Source organism: Tursiops truncatus, chromosome 2 (assembly GCF_011762595.2).
Source record: "Tursiops truncatus isolate mTurTru1 chromosome 2, mTurTru1.mat.Y, whole genome shotgun sequence".
Lineage (NCBI taxonomy): Eukaryota > Metazoa > Chordata > Mammalia > Artiodactyla > Delphinidae > Tursiops > Tursiops truncatus.
In genome coordinates, this window is record NC_047035.1 from 73,558,848 (window position 1) to 73,575,271 (window position 16,424).

At 57.2% G+C, this 16,424-nt stretch overlaps 1 protein-coding gene across 9 annotated transcripts; it reads left to right on the plus strand.

The window, feature by feature from the left end:
- Window positions 1-50: 50 nt before the first annotated feature.
- ADCY4 (adenylate cyclase 4) lies at window positions 51-16,327 on the plus strand. Of its 9 annotated transcripts, none has more exons than XM_033851241.2 (26): window positions 51-1,116; window positions 1,259-1,463; window positions 3,134-3,331; window positions 3,445-3,606; window positions 4,224-4,373; window positions 4,815-4,963; window positions 5,040-5,151; window positions 5,838-5,965; window positions 6,101-6,259; window positions 6,514-6,646; window positions 6,825-6,998; window positions 9,493-9,536; window positions 9,673-9,759; window positions 9,938-10,007; window positions 10,332-10,429; window positions 11,101-11,185; window positions 11,292-11,429; window positions 12,078-12,188; window positions 12,449-12,633; window positions 12,833-12,917; window positions 13,390-13,548; window positions 14,816-14,962; window positions 15,253-15,360; window positions 15,478-15,592; window positions 15,914-16,038; window positions 16,122-16,327. In XM_033851241.2, exons 2-26 carry the CDS (start codon window positions 1,305-1,307, stop codon window positions 16,272-16,274), a joined length of 3,234 nt encoding a protein of 1,077 aa, XP_033707132.1. In that variant the 5' UTR covers window positions 51-1,116; window positions 1,259-1,304; the 3' UTR covers window positions 16,275-16,327. The 9 variants fall into 9 exon arrangements, 8 of the variants coding, with proteins under 8 accessions (XP_033707132.1, XP_033707131.1, XP_073656706.1 ...); XM_073800606.1 differs by lacking the exons at window positions 51-1,116; window positions 1,259-1,463 and adding exons at window positions 1,524-1,865; window positions 2,185-2,243; XM_033851240.2 differs by having other exon boundaries at window positions 51-1,463.
- The last annotated feature ends 97 nt before the right edge of the window (window positions 16,328-16,424 follow it).

Below are 16,424 nucleotides of genomic sequence, written 5' to 3' on the forward strand. Positions count from 1 at the left end.
GCTAGGGCGGGAAGGGGGATGCTGAGGGCTGTAGGTGGGCAGAGTTGTGGCACACAAGGTCAGGGCCCAGCTGGCGGCGGCAGGAAGGAATCCTGGAGGTCTGGCTCCTGGGCAGCTCTAATCTCAGGGCAGAGCACTTCCTGTAGAGCAGGCCCAGTCCCCACCCTAAACCAAACCCTGAGGACAGAGGCTGTGGTCCTGCCACCACCTTTTCCCTGGGCTGTGGAGACTTGGCAGTGGAGTCCTGGGGAGGGGGCTCGCCATGGGAATTTGCAGACCCCAGCACATCTCCCTGCATGATGCCCCTAGTCTCTCGTACGTCAGCCCCCATACTACCACCTCCTTCCGCCGCGTGCACACATTGCTTGCGTGGAGGCACTGGAACCCTTTGATTCTCAGCTGCTGTCTGGGAGTGGACAGCGACGGCTCCACAAAGCTACACGCAGATGTGCCCCTCCCCTGGAGCTGGACACCACTGGAGTATGGACCACTCAGATACGGCCACAGCGCTGCCGTCTAGGCTGGAGGAGCAGGGAATGACCGCCTCCCATCCTAACCTAGAACCTAGCCCCCGCGTGGCACCCTGTTCTTCTTCCCCGCATCCTTGCCAGCCTTCGCTCCAGCCCACCCTCAGTCTCCCCACATCCAAGGTTCTGAACCCATTTTGACATTTGACGCTTGGCTCAGCCCACCCCACCCCTTGCGTCTCCCCCCGCGGTCCGCATTCCTCTTCCTTGAGGGGGCAGATGTGGGGAGGCTGTGGAGTTAGGAGAGACAATCAGAGTGGGGGAGGAGGCCTGCGGAGTCCGGCTAGGGCACAGGAAGGGCCGGGCTGTCCCACCGGGGAAGTGGGAGGGCGCCGAGGCGCCGGGAGGGAAGTGCCTGTTGCCCGGGGCTCAGAGCTAATAGCCTAGCAGCCAGTGTGACTCCGAAACCTGCCCTGGGGTTAGCCCGTTCAGCTGCGGCAGTGAGTTGGGGGAAAGGAGGTAGCCGGGGCTCCTTTGCTTCAACCCTGAATCCTGTGCCCCTGGCTTTTGCTAGAGCACCTCTGCAGTCTGGGTTTGAGGAAGGAGAAGCAAAGCATTGAGCAGTCCCTTCACTGCCAACTGGGAGAAGGCAAGGAGGTCACACGGAGTGCCTGGGGGAGGTGGGATAGCGAGGTTGGGAGGTCCGGGCGCAAGTGGCTTGGACCTGGTGAGAACGGCACAGCTGGGGCTAGCTGGGGCCTCAGACAGTAACCCACCCTGGCCCTCCTCAGCCCCAGGGGTCACCCCAAGGCGGTATAGCTCTGGGCAGGGGAGACCATGGCCCGCCTCTTCAGTCCCCGGCCGCCTCCCAGCGAAGACCTCTTCTACGAGACCTACTACAGCCTGAGCCAGCAGTACCCACTGCTGCTGCTGCTGCTGGTGATCGTGCTCGTCGGGCTCCTGGCACTGCTCGCTGTTGCCTGGGCCAGCGGCAGGGTGAGTGGCGGGGGAGGTGCGGGGAGTGGGGCTCTGGTGCAGGGCGCCTCCTCGGGGACAGCGGGAGGGTCATTGCCTCAGGGGCATTTTCAGGGTTGGGACTTGTGGGTCTTCTTTCGTTTCGGCCACGCCTTGCAGCTTGTGGGATCTTAGTTCCCAACCAGGGATCAAACCCACGGTCCCTGCACTGGAAGCACGGAGTCTTAACCACTGGACGCCACCAGGGTAGTCCCACGTGGATCTTCTTTTCGATGTGCTTTCTTGGCTGGGACCCGGGAAACAAGTGCTAGCCCTTGAGGAACTGCAGTGACCCTGCACTAGTCACTCTGCCTCTCTGGGCCACAGTCTCCGGGTCTACACGAGGAGATAGCTGAGCCCTCGACGCTTCTAATTTCCCTGCAGGTACTGACAGACCTCAGACCTTACAAGCTTCTGTGATCTACTGGTCCTAGAATAAATCCAACACCGGAATTTCCAGTTTTCCGGCGGTGGGGGGGGATTACACTGGGCCCCGTGGGAATCTGCTTCCTGGTTTTCTTTCCCTTTTAGGGGCCGTAGGGCAGTTGTACCCACAGAGTCCCAGAAGACACTTTACATCCCACTCTCATTTAGTTCCAAAATGAACCCGTTTCCAGTTTCTTTTGTGGGGGGAAAGGGGATCTTCAATTCCACTTCTGGAAGTATCCTGCGTCAAGTTTTCTTTTCACATTTCGGAGGCAAGGTGGGAAAACCACTGGATGTGACCAGTCGTTGGCCGTCCTCCTCCAAGTCCAGGAAGAGGTGGGGACAAACGGTGGAGACCGGGGTGGGAGTGGGGGGCTTCTACGCCTTGAGGTGATGGTGAGATCCAGCTCCCAGGCAGGCGAGGGAGGTTCTGGGCGCCCCCCTGCCCAAGCTCTGCTTGAGGGCGGGGTGGGGTGGGGTGGGCTGGGGGGTGGGCGGGGCCTGAAACTCTGAACCTTGGCCCCGGGCAGGGAATCTCCCCAGCAAATTGGCCAGATTTGGATACACTCATGCCTAAGTGCCTTCTGTGAGCTGGAATTTCTCACTTGCTTTGGGATCCCAGGTGGGGGTGGGAGGGGTGCTTTCGTTCCGAGAAAACTGAGTCTCAGAAAGCTTCTGGATCCACAAATGGCCAATATGAGGTTGGAGCCAGGTCTTCTGGGTAGACGGCCCAAGGTTCAGTCCCCCTGCAGCATGCCAGTGAGATAGTAGGTTGAATCACAGGAGACTGCTGGCTCTCAGAGCACAGGGAGAGCAGGTCGGTGCTTTGTGACCACCTAGAAGGGTGGGATAGGGAAGGTGGGAGGGAGGGAGACACAAGAGGGAGGGGATATGGGGATATACGTATGCATATAGCTGACTCACTTTGTTATACAGCAGAAACTAACACACCATTGTAAAGCAGTTATACTCCAATAAAGATGTTAAAAAAGAAAAGAGAGGGAGAAGGCAGCATCTTAAACTCAAAAAAAAAAAACAGATTATCAGCAATTTCATGTGGTTCAACCTAATATGAATGGCAAGTGAAGGTGCCCTACCTGCTTTTCTTACTTGGGTTTGAAACAGTTTTCAGAACGGCTCTGAGGGACTGCCCACTCCTCCTCTCCTTGGACAAGCTCTCCAAACTCCACACGCCAATCTTGCCTCATGTACCCCCTCCCCTCCAGGAGCTGGCCTCAGACCCGGGCTTCCTGACCACTATGCTGTGCGGGCTGGGCGGCTTCTCGCTGCTGCTGGGCCTGGCTTCCCGCGAGCAGCGACTGCAGCGCTGGACGCGTCCCCTGTCGGGCCTCGTGTGGGCAGCGCTGCTCGCGCTAGGCCTCGGCTTCCTCTTCACCGGGGGCGTGGTGAGCGCCTGGGACCAGGTGAGGCAGGCCGAGCAGTGGGGAGGGGACTCCCGGGCCTCCGACGCGCACCCAGGCCCCGAGGAGCAGCGCAGCAGTGTAAGCGTGCAACTTCCCGCGCCCGTCTCCCCCAGGTGTCCTTTTTCCTTTTTGTCATCTTCACCGTGTACGCCATGTTGCCCTTGGGCATGCGGGACGCCGCCGCCGCGGGTCTCGCCTCTTCACTCTCACACCTGCTGGTCCTCGGGCTGTATCTTGGGCTTCAGCCGGACTCACAGCCTGCGCTGCTGCCGCAGGTGAGCACGCATGGAGCACAGGCTGCGTCCGAGGCTGGCTCCGCTGGGCGCTACTTGCTACCTCTGGGCATTCACCAACCGTTTGATGAGCTGTGACTCCAAGGCAGGGCGCAACGCTGGGCGCAGGGTACAAACACAGACCCCGACCGTGCCCTCGTGGAGCTGGTACAGAGCGCAGTGCGATGCCTGCAAAACGCCAGAAGAGGGCTCTGGGCCCACGGGGAAGGGAGCTCGCCAGGGGACTGGGGTGGTGGGGACAGATGTGGACGACGGAACCATCACAGAGAATGTAAAAATTGGAGCTTGAGTAGTGTCGTGCTGCGGCGCGGGTGGGGATGGTGGAGTAGTATTCCCAGCAGAGGGAACGTACGTGCCAAGGTTTCTAGATCTAAGACACCGTGTTGGTGCAGCAGCCAAGAGTCCGCTTGGGGGGGGGGGGGGCGGGGGGAGGAGAAGTGCCCCCTTTGGGTCCCACAGTGTGGCACCCGTTGCCTCGAAATACTTCGGTCTCTTAACTGCAGAGTCCTCCTCAGCCCTCTCAGAGACCAATCCAGCTACACACAATAGCCCCCCGACCCCGGGGTCCAGCGCCCCCTGAGGCTGACCCTTCCCCACAGCTGGCGGCAAACGCGGTGTTGTTCCTGTGCGGGAACGTGGCCGGAGCATACCACAAGGCGCTGATGGAGCGCGCGCTGCGCGCCACGTTCCGGGAGGCGCTTAGTTCCCTGCACTCCCGCCGGAGACTCGACACCGAGAAGAAGCACCAGGTCCGCTGGGCCCGGGAGGCCGGGAGGGACCGGGGCTCGGGGGGAGGAGTTGTTTAGATCACACAGCCGGGCTCTGGAAGCTGAATGACTTTGGGAGGGTCGCTTGACCTTCTGTTTCCTCCTTTGTAAAATGTGGCTATCACCCACCTCGGAAGGCCGCTGTGAGGCTCAAGCAAACTGAAGCTTGTGAAAGCATTTTAGAACGTTGTGATACTAAACAAAGGGCTCTAACTCCGGTATTGGTGCTGGAAGTTCAGTCCCTAAAGGTGATCAGTGCAGGGCAGGGGTGGAGCCAGGCTGTAGGTGGTGGGGAGGACCTGGGCCAGCGCCCTGGGAACACCTCTGGGGCTGGGGAAGTCTGTGGGCTCCTAAGGGTTTTGGGGGGCTGAGGCTCCTGGTTTTAGGGGTAGGAGTGTTGGTGCTTATAGTCACCTCCCCCAGGAACACCTTCTCTTGTCCATCCTTCCTGCCTACCTGGCCCGAGAGATGAAGGCGGAGATCATGGCACGGCTGCAGGCTGGACAGGGGTCACGGCCAGAGAGCACCAACAACTTCCACAGCCTCTATGTCAAGAGGCACCAGGGAGTGAGGTATAAGGAAGGATGGCAGATGGGAGGGAACGTGGGCTGAGACCCCAGCCCCACTGACGCAGTCTGCTCTGCCCAGCGTGCTGTATGCTGACATCGTGGGCTTCACGCGGCTGGCCAGTGAGTGCTCCCCTAAGGAGTTGGTGCTCATGCTAAACGAGCTCTTTGGCAAGTTCGACCAGATCGCCAAGGTCAGAGGGGGCTTCCTTCCCCACCTTCAAACTCCCCACCCTGGAGAGCCCCTTCCGAGGGAAAATCCTGCCTTATAAGATCCCAGTCCCACTTCCAAGTCCATGTGGGCTCCCAGATACCCCACTGCAGGTAGGAAACCCTCTCAAATCTCCCCAGGTATGGAACTGCTCACTGCACACCTCAAACCTGGAGAGACCTTTCAACATCCTCACAGATGCCCCAACCACAACACCCCCAAACAGGCTCTGAGCCCCAGCATAGGTGTCTCTGGACACTGCAACCAAATCTCCAAGGGAAACCTCTGCCCTCTGCATCCTCAGCCCAGCTACCTTCTCAGTCCCCAGGGATGCCCCTAAGCAACTTAATCTTGGGTGTCCCCCCAAAAAACCCTCAATCCTGAGGTGACTTTCATATGCTCAAATCTGGATACACACTACACGTGCCAAAGATGGAGAGAGCCACAGACATCCCAACGTTTCAGAAGCCCTTCTGAGAAAGACACCCACATAGGAGACCTCAGCCAGCCCCGTATCAAGTTAAGAGAGTCCCTAGATCTGACCTAGACAATCCCAACCTCAGAAGTTCTTCAGGAATACCACATTTGCTCCCACTTTTCCCCAACTCCCTCCTGCCTCCTTTGATCACTAACCAGGTGACCCCCTCCCCCTGTACACCCTTCCCCCAGGAGCATGAATGCATGCGGATCAAGATCCTGGGAGACTGTTACTACTGTGTCTCCGGGCTGCCGCTCTCGCTGCCAGACCACGCCATCAACTGCGTGCGCATGGGGCTGGACATGTGCCGGGCCATCAGGTCAGCTCGGGTGGGCAGGATGGATGTGGGGTGGGGGCGGGAAGGGTAGTGGAAGTCATCCCAGAGAGAGGGAGGGGTGCTGCATGGGTAGGGCTGAAGGCAGCACTCCCACTGTTCTCCACACACTCTGCTCAGGAAACTTCGGGCAGCCACCGGCGTGGATATCAACATGCGTGTGGGTGTGCACTCGGGCAGCGTGCTCTGCGGGGTCATCGGGCTGCAGAAGTGGCAGTATGATGTCTGGTCCCATGATGTCACTCTGGCCAACCACATGGAGGCGAGTGGAGTGCCAGGGTGAGAGCTGGGGCTCCAGCAGGCTATAGCCAGAGCCCAGTCAGGCCTCCCACATGCCTGGTTTTCATAGTTCTTTAAAATGGGCACGTTCCCAAGTGGGGCTCAGAGAGATCCTGGGGTACAGGGAGGGGAGCTGGGAGACACCTCCTGTAGCACAGGGCCTTGCTTGAAGTCAGACCTCCAGGAATGATCCTCGAAAGAAATGAGAGATTTGGAAGCCCTCCCTTCTGATTCCCACTGCCCCCTCCTTCCAGACGAGTACATATCACAGGGGCTACGCTGGCACTGCTGGCAGGGGCTTATGCTGTGGAGGATGCAGCCATGGAACACGGGGACCCATACCTTCGGGAGCTAGGGGAGCCGACCTACCTTGTCATCGATCCCCGGGTAAGAGCCCAGCCTGGACCCCATGGGCTGGCCCACGGGCCTGATCTCTTCCATGCCAGAGACTGAGCTCCTGTGTCCTGAAGTGTGTATCATGGGGGAGGGGACACAAGCCTTTAAGGGGTGTGGGGAGAATGGGGAAGGGTCTGTGATCTTGACTCTCAGCCCTCATGTGCCCCAGGCTGAGGAGGAGGACGAGAAGGGCACTGCAGGCAGGTTGCTGTCCTCTCTTGAGGGCCCCAAGATGCGTCCGTCACTGCTGATGACCCGCTACCTGGAGTCCTGGGGTGCGGCCAAGCCTTTCGCCCACCTGAGCCACGTGGAGAGCCCTGTGTCCACCTCCACCCCTCTCCCGGTACGCGCACCTCCTTCACGAGCCCAGCACTCACGTAAACCCACCCCCACTGCCCGCTTCCAGCCCCTCCCGCCCGCACCACTAGTGAGTCACTTGACGTCACAAGGTCCCGAACTTTCTGCTCACCCTAGTTACTGGTTCAGGACCTTCCTTGCCCTTCTTTCCAGAGAAAGGGCAAAGATGACTGCCCTCTGAGCTCAGCTCAGAGACGACCCAAGATCCCACAGACACTATGTCCCTTGCTACCCAGCCTCTACTCACGAAAGCCCCTTCCCCTGGTACCCTACTTCCTCCTCACTCTGAGGCCAGTGGTGCACATCTATTCCCACCAGGAAGTGTCTCTGTTTAGCTCAGTCCTGCGACTGCACGCTCTCTTCTTCAGTCCCCTCTGGGACCGGGAAGGCGGGGCCAATCGCTTGTTGCCCCTACTCTCCAACACTTGTACACAGATAAAATGAGGTGGCAGTGAAAATCTCTCATGGCCTTGAAGAAGGAAATCACCATGAGTGGGCGGGAGGGGGGAGGGAGAGAGGGGAGCCGGCCTACCCCTCCTCTGGGGTAAGTTAGGGCCAGTTACTGCCTGACCTATACATAGCACTTCAAGGTAGTCAGTGATTCACCAGCTGCCGGCGGAGCCTGGATCTCCTCCACCAGCCGACTCTTGAGGTTGGTACTTGATGACAAGCGGCCAGAACCCCCTCATGCAGGGGCCCAGGCCATGTCCCTAAAGGCTTGCCCTGGGATTACATTCCTCAGCCCGTTCTCCTCCATTTCACCCGATCTGTCCAAAACCTGTTCAGCATTCCCAACCACCTATCCACAGATCTTCCCAGGATCTTCCCTACTAGGTAGACCAGCTTGAATCTATGGGGTGACTACAGAGTACCCTTTCTGTGTCCCATCCCCACTCCTCTCCCATCCAGCAGGAAAGCGGGCCAGAGATCAGTGCACAGTGGGAAGGGGGAGGGGGTGGACCTTGGCAGCAGTGGCTCAGCGGCTGAGTGCATGGGGAAGGGGAGCTGTCAGAGGGCTAAGCTGGCAGGATGGAGAGGAAGGAAGAGCCCAAGACCCAGCTGACTGTTGCAGGATGAGACCTCCCAGTGGGGGTGGGGTAGAAAGGGGTTTGCCGGGAGCCCAGGGGCTGTAAGACAATATTGGGTACAATCCCCGAGGTGGGGAAGCCCCCCAGAACCCATGCCAGAACTCCCCAACCCCCCACTGGCGTGCAGGCTAAGAAGTTCAGGGCAGAGTGGGAATCCCTTGCTCTAAGGTATCTCCTGAGGCAGGACCTCACCAGCCCAGAGACTCCCTTCTCAGCCCCTGATATCCCAGGGTCTCATTCAAATGTTAGGAATCCTGAGACTCACACTTAGCCTACTATTAAACAAGGCAGAACTTTGGGGTGGTGGGGTGCTGTTTGTGTGGTGGGTACCATCCCTCCATTCCTTCCTTCCTTCCTTCTTTCCACAATCTTTGAGCACCTACTATGTTGCAGGCACTAGGTTGGTTCTTGAGAAGACAGAAATGAATAAGATGTTTTCCTTGCCTTCAGATAACTTATAGGCATGGGGCCGGGGATGGGGGCTCAGGTAGGTAGTCTGATAAAAGTGAGGATCGGGCATAGCTGCATAGATGGCCCCGTGCCTAGAACATACCTCTCAGTCGCTCTCCGTCTCTCCCTCTCTGCTCCTCTCACATACACAAGGTTTTGGTTTGGGGGATGAGGTGGCCCCCTGTGACCCTGCTTCCTTCACATGAGCCAGGCGAGTGGGGAAGGACGGTCACCACACATCTTCACCCCCTTCCTTGGCGCTTGTCTTCACCTGCTCGCGTGCTCCTTCTCACATCTCTGCACACATTGCGTATTCCTTTCGGTGCAGAAGAGAGTGACTGGAAGCAGGTTTGTTTCTTTTCCTCTTTCCCTTTCTTCTCCATTTTAGTTTCCCTCTCTCACCACCTCCCAGCTCAGCCTGACCATCACGAAAGGGCAGAGGAGATTCAGAGTGTTTTGCATTGCCATTCCAGTTTCAACCAACAGGGATTTTGGGGCATGGGGTGATGGGCAAGTCATTGCCTTTGGAATCTGTTGCAATCCTTAGGGAAGATGAGACAAGGAATCAACAGCCACTCATGCCTACAGAGGATCCAGGGTTGCCTCCTAAGTGATAGAAACTATGAGGAAATCAGAGAGGTTAGAGACTCTGGGAGTCCGAAGAGTCAGGAGGAAGCTTGAAGAAGTAAATATGGTTCGAACCTTCCCTTGAGGGTAGGTGGGATTTGGTAGAGATAGAGATGGAGATGGAGGTAGAAATGGAGATATACAGGGAGAGATAGAGATAGAGAGAGTTCATTAGAGGCAAGGGAAGCAGCCAGGTCAAATGCTCAAGTGAAGGCCGGGTGTAGGTAATGGAATGCCTCACTGCAGAGAGGCTCCACCATGGTGGAGGACGCTCACCATCTTCCATCTTCCCCCATCCCTGTGTTCTCCCTGCAGGAGAAGGCCCTGTCTTCCTTCAGCCCCCAGTGGAGCCTGGACCGGTGAGGAGGCTTGAACAACTTTGACAGTGGGGCTGTCCCAGTGACCTGCCTCCATCCTCCCTGGGGGGGCTTCTCCTGCTTTGCCCAGATGCTTTTGAGGATCTCCCTGGTGACAGGCTGGGCTCTCACTGTGCAGGAGCCGTACCCCCCGGGGACTAGATGATGAACTAGACACCGGGGATGCCAAGTTCTTCCAAGTCATTGAACAGCTCAACTCTCAGAAGTACGGAGAGCAGGAGAGGGCTGGGAGGGCTGGAGGCCTGGGCTCATGTGGTAGAGGAGGGGTGGTAGGACCTGGAAGGAAGGGAGAGCCTTCCCAGCTCTAGCCCTTCGACTCACCGGACCACGCCCTCCTCCCTGCCCCTTCCTCTTCCGGGCTTACTGCCCCCACCCTCCACCAGACAGTGGAAACAGTCAGAGGACTTCAACCCATTGACACTGTACTTCCGAGAGAAGGAGATGGAGAAAGAGGTAGACTGGGGGGATGTCACCATAGGACTTCCCAACCTCAGTTCCTGCACCCTGGGGAGGGAGCAGGCCCTGTGGTCCCACCTCCCCTCCCCAGGTCTGCCCAGTTTGTGACCCTGGTGGGTGAAGGGCTCATACCCATCTATTGAATTACTGGCTGGTGATGGGAGGGAGGAGGGCAGCTCCTTGGGGAACAGGTAGAGGCTACCTGGGACGGAACTGGAGGAGGGACAGTGAGGCTGGGGACCCACTCCTTGCCTGGGACTGACACCTTCAAGGTGATGGGCAGCACTGGTGCCCTGTCTCCACCGACCCCCTCCCTTCCAGTATCGGCTCTCTGCACTCCCCGCCTTCAAATACTATGCCGCCTGCACCTTCCTGGTTTTTTTCTCCAACTTCATTATCCAGATGCTGGTGACAAACAGGTGAGGGACCCCCAGGCAAGGGAAGCCCTGATTCTCAAGAACAGAACCCCTGGCTCTTCCAGACCCCTGGCCCACACTTTCTTCCCTTGCCCACTTCCCCTCAGCTCAGGGCACTGAGCCACAGAGGAAATGGAAACATGTGGTCTGGGGAACTGGTCATCATAGCCCCCATCTTCCTATCTTACATCCCGTGGACTTTCTGTGTACCCCAAGCATTTTCACATACCCGTCTTTCAATTCTAGCAACAGTCCCATGAAGGAGGTTTTGTTCCCATTGAGAAGTCCAAATCTCACAGCAAATGAGCTTAGAGAGTAGGTCCTCACTCCCAGTTCACTGCTAGGAGGGGTGAGGACTCATTCAAAACTCAGCCAGATGAAAGAGCTTTGGCCTGAAAGCGCAGAGACCAGTCTGATGCAGCCTCGGCCACTCCTGTGAGTCCCCTGTCCCCTTCCAGTATTGTCCCTACGTTATCCCAGTACTGTCCTTGACCCCTCAGCTTTCCCAGATCATCAGCATGTAATGCCTTTCATCAGCCTAGACCTCACTGGCAGCCGGTTCAGATCCCCAGGACCACTTTTCCCCACGTCTCCCAACCAGACTGAACGGCACCCTCCTAGCGCACAGAAAACCTCTTCTGGTTCTTAAAGGCCTCGCTCTTGTCTCTCTTTAGGCCCCCAGCTCTGACCATCACCTATAGCATCACCTTCCTCCTCTTCTTCCTCCTCCTCTTCGTCTGCTTCTCAGAGCACCTGACGGTGAGGTGGGCTTGGGGGCAGAGTGGCGAGCTGGGGCCCTGACCACGACTTGGCCTGCAGTGGGTGCCCCAGCCCCACGGCTAAGACTCCCATGCTCCTTCCACAGAAGTGTGTCTTGAAAGGCCCCAAGATGCTGCACTGGCTGCCCACACTGTCTGTCCTAGTGGCCACACGGCCCGGACTGCGAGTTGCCCTGGGCACCGCTACCATCCTGCTCGTCTTCTCCATGGCCATTACCAGCCTGGTGAGAGAGAGGGGGCCCTATGCATCCCCATTAGGGCATGCCGGACCTGCCAGAGGCTGAAAGAGGACCCCTGGATTTGGGGGGACTGCTGGACTAAAGCCAGGGGATGCTGGAAATGTTGGACAAGTGTAAAAGACAATTATAGTCGCCCATGACCTACCACCTGGGCATAATCATTGTTAATAACACTTTGGTGGATATCCTTCCTATCTTTTTTCTATGTATGCAGACCTTCCTTCCTTACCTTACTCACTATGATTTTGTAAGCTGAGTTTGGCTGATTTTTCAGAACTTAGCATCGTTCCTAGAATTCTATCCCTGAAAAGCACCTTAGGAATCATCCCCCATCCAAGTTACAGAAGCAGAAGCTGGGGCCCAGAGAGGTTAAGTGGCTGGCAAAAGATCACACAGTGGATCCATGACAGACTAGAGCTCAGGACACCCACTCCCCTAATCCCTGCCCCCCCCCCCGCCCCCGCCAGCGAGGACCCCAGCGCTGAGGCTCCCTCACCAACCAGAGATAGCAGGCTCCACCCCTTTGGAGGAGTCTGGCCACGACTCATCCCTGGGTCAGCTGCAACCCGGCACAAGCCGCCACTGTGCCCAAGGAACTGCCTGCCTGCCTCAGCTCCTCGTCTCCTTCTGCAGGTCTTCTTACCGGCAGCATCAAACTGCCCTTTCCGGGCTCCCAATGTGTCCTTCACGGCTTCCAACCTCTCCTGGGAGCTCCCTGGGTCCCTGCCTCTCATCAGCGTCCCCGTGAGTATCCCTCACAGCCCTGAATCTCCTTCTCCAGAGCCTTCCTCCGCCCCTCCCCCACCCCTTAGTTGAAGAGCACTTCATCCCGTGGACCGGGACAGATATGTCACACTTGGTGTGTGTGTGTGGCCGACACCCTCTACCCTCCTGATAGGACTGGACCCTGGGAGGGGCAGGACAGGAGCCCTGGGGCGGCCCCCGCCCCCACCCCTGCCCGAGGGACATGCCCCACCTCCTGACCGCCTTGCCCGGGCCCCCAGTACTCCGTGCACTGCTGCGTGCTGGGGTTCCTCTCCTGCTCCCTCTTCCTGCACATGAGCTTCGAGCTGAAGCTGCTGCTGCTGCTGCTGTGGCTGGCAGCCTGCTGCTCCCTCTTCCTGCACTCCCACGCCTGGCTGTCTGACTGTCTCATCGCCCGCCTCTATCTGGGTGCCTTGGACTCCAGGTGCGCACGGCCGCTGCACAGTGGGGCACGGGCTGCGATGGGACAGAGCAGGAGTGTTTTCATCTCTTTGTCTGAACCACCCACAGGGCAAAAGGAGAGGGAGGCCGAGGGCTACGTGGGCACGGGTGCGGGAGGCGGCGGGGAGAGGCCATGGAGAAGGGGCAAGGCAAAGAGAAGCCCTGACCTGTAGCCTCCTCAGGCCAGGGGTGCTGAAGGAGCCTAAACTGATGGGAGCAATCTCCTTCTTCATCTTCTTCTTCACCCTCCTGGTCCTGGCTCGGCAGGTAAGTCTCCCAGCTCAGCCCTCCAGGGCCTCCCTAGGAAGGGTGAGGCGGAGTCCCCATATGTGTGACTTCATCTTCCCCTTATTCTCTTACTGCCTTTCCCTTATTCTCACCTCTCCAGGGTGGAGCCCAAATGGTGTGTCCATTAGAAGCTTCTAAGTGAACCTTCCTGCTCCCTTTCTTTCTCCTTCACTCCCCGAGGGGAGCACCCTCAAATTCTCCCCTCCCCTCCTCCCTCCCACCCCAATCTAGGAGAATTCATGCTTAAGAAAAAATCTGCTGCCACTACTGTCCTCGCTAGTTTGAATCTAGATTCAAGGCAGTCTCCCCAGGGATAGTTGCACCTTAAGCCTTTTCTCTAAACTGGGGGTGTGGGATGGTTTTCAGCGTCACGGAGTGAGGGGTGGACACTCAGGAGCTGGGGCTCCCCCTGTACTGTCTCTTCCCATGGCCCCCTGGTGACCCTCCCCAGAATGAGTATTACTGCCGCCTGGACTTCCTGTGGAAGAAGAAGCTGAGGCAAGAGCAGGAGGAGACAGAGACGATGGAAAACCTGACTCGGCTGCTCTTGGAGAATGTGCTCCCCGCGCACGTAGCCCCCCAGTTCATCGGCCAGAATCGGCGCAACGAGGTGACTCCCCACCCCCAGCTCCTGAGCCCCAGACGATGAAAGTCTTGGCTTGGCCCATCCTCTCTGGACTCCTGTACCATGGGTTGGGTGGCTGCCCGAGCCCCGGTGCCTGTCAGGTGCCTCCGTTTTCACAAGAGCTTAGGCTCTGTCTTTGGCGAGCACGGAATCTCCGGCTCCCAGGTTCTTACTTGGAAGGAGTGTCCTCTCTAACGGCCACTCTCTCCACTTCAGAAGCCTCATCGCGTGTCGATGGGAACTGTGTGAAGGACACAGTCCACCCATCTCTCTAGCCCTGCATTATCCAGTATGGTAGCTGTTAGCCTTGTGTGGCCATTTAAATTTAAATTAATGAAAATAGAAAATTCACTTCCTCGGTCACACTGGCCACATTTCAAGTGTTCGACAGCTTCTCGTGGCTAGTGGCTGCCGTATTGGGCGGCACATATAATAGGCGTTTCCACCACCACAGAAACTTCGGTTGAATGATCCTGCTCTAGATCCTCAGATATCTTGCTACAGTCAGAGGATCAGAGGTCACTCACATATCCGCACCATCTTCTCTGTACCACCACCACCTCGCACTGTCTGCTGTGGAAACGCTGTTGGCCTGTATCAAGAGGGTGTTAAAAGAAATGGCTCAGGGGCTATGTCGCAGCCTTGTGCCTCACCACATGCTCTCTGCTCTCGAGATCAGTAGTAGCTCTGCTTCTCCTGGTTTCTTCTCTTATAGACACTGGAAATCTGGTAACTGATCCTGTTTCTGTCTTCTCATTGGCTACTAGAAAGCTCAGAGCCAGAATCTGGGATTAATGAGATTCCCCCTTTCCCTACCATTGCTCTTTTTTTTTTTTTGAGTTTGAACAAAAATCCTTTTCTCAAAGCTCTGGAGGTTATTATTGCTTCATTTTATCTTCCAAACTGTAGCTATCTTTGTAAGCTGACTTAACTGACTTAACACTTTTCAGCAATATGATAGGATATACAGATAATTCCCATGGACATGATCCCAGTTCCAAAAGAGACTCCCTTCACGTTGCTGTGAGGTGATCTTGACTCTGAACCTCTGTCTCTCCTGGAATTGCAATGAGACCCAATCTTTAACTCTTGAGTCACATCCCTGGGGTAACCTGGCCCTACCCCTCTCGTTCCTTCCCGATCCTTCTTAAACCAAGGCGGTGGAGTGTGGACACAGGGAGGAGGACCCATGTAGACCCAGAAGGGGGAAGAATGTGGCATAGCCCCTTACCCCAACCTCTTGCCCTCCCAGGACCTCTACCACCAGTCCTACGAGTGTGTTTGTGTCCTCTTCGCCTCAGTCCCAGACTTCAAGGAGTTTTACTCTGAATCCAGCATCAACCATGAGGGGCTAGAGTGTCTGCGGCTGCTCAATGAGATAATTGCTGATTTTGATGAGGTGACAACTTGAAAGGTCCCCCCAGACCCTATGACCTGGATTCTAGAATTTCCCACCAGTCCCTCCTTCCACTTCGCTCTCCCGGCCATGAGGCCCATCCTCCCTCCCCAGTCCTCCTGCTTCTCCTCTGATCCCCCAGCTCTGCCCTCCCCAGCAACTCTGCCCACTACCAACTCTCCTCCTGCCACCATCCCTGACCCCACAACTGGTCCTTTAGCTCCCAAAATCCTGGGGCTGGGCTTCTGGGAGAGAGCAAGAGAGACTGGGGACACAGCCTCCTTTCCGTACAGCTGCTCTCCAAGCCCAAGTTCAGCGGGGTGGAGAAAATCAAAACTATCTGCAGCACCTACATGGCAGCTACAGGCTTGAACGCCACCTCTGGACAGGACGCACAGCAGGTACAGCGTCCCTTCATTTCGTACTGACCCTCGTCCGGGCTCTCATTGGTGGGCCCATAAGTGGGTCTTATCCCTGTGACCTCATTGATCCATCCTGGTGGGCCGGCCTTTTGCCAGGATGCCGAGCAAAGCTGCAGCCACCTTGGCACCATGGTAGAGTTTGCCGTGGCCCTTGGGTCTAAGCTGGACGTCATCAACAAGCACTCATTCAACAACTTCCGCTTGCGTGTGGGTGAGGACCCTCCCTTGCTGGGACAGTCTGGGACCTCCTCCTCACTTTCCGAAGCTCTCCCTCTCCCGAATCCTTTGTTAGCTGCTCCCCAGCTCACCCCGGGAGCCCCCTCCAGACTCACCCCTTGGGATGGAGCATGAAGCTGCTGGGCCAGAAGCTATGAGATCCATCCAATTCTTTCCCTAGGCCGCAGTCCTCCAGCCCCTCCTCCTTTCCTCCAAGGCCCCTAGGCCCTTCACCCTAGTTCCCTGAGCTGCATCTTCCCCTCCGCTTCCTCGAAATCCCCCCCTCAGGGCCCCTCTTTACCGTACCTCTTGTCAGGGTTAAACCACGGACCTGTAGTGGCCGGAGTGATTGGGGCCCAGAAACCACAATATGACATCTGGGGCAACACGGTGAATGTGGCCAGCCGAATGGAGAGTACAGGCGTCCTGGGCAAGATCCAAGTGAGGGAGCCACATTGGAGGCATGGGGGCGGGGCGATAGGTAGGGCCACTTCCACATTCCCTCACCCCTCCTCCAATCGCAGGTGACCGAAGAGACAGCCTGCGCCCTGCAGTCCTTAGGCTACACCTGCTACAGCCGGGGCATCATCAAGGTCAAAGGCAAAGGGCAGCTCTGCACCTACTTCCTGAACACAGATTTGACACGAACTGGACCTCCCTCGGCCACCCTAGGCTGAGAACCCCACCCCCTCCTCCCACCTATAAGATCCTCAATAAAGATACTCTGGTATGTCTGGGTTAGAATTGATGTCAGAAGCTACTAGCGTATCTGGGGAGCATCTTCTCCTCTCCTCTCAGTAGTATGGCTTCTTCTCAGGCCAAACTGA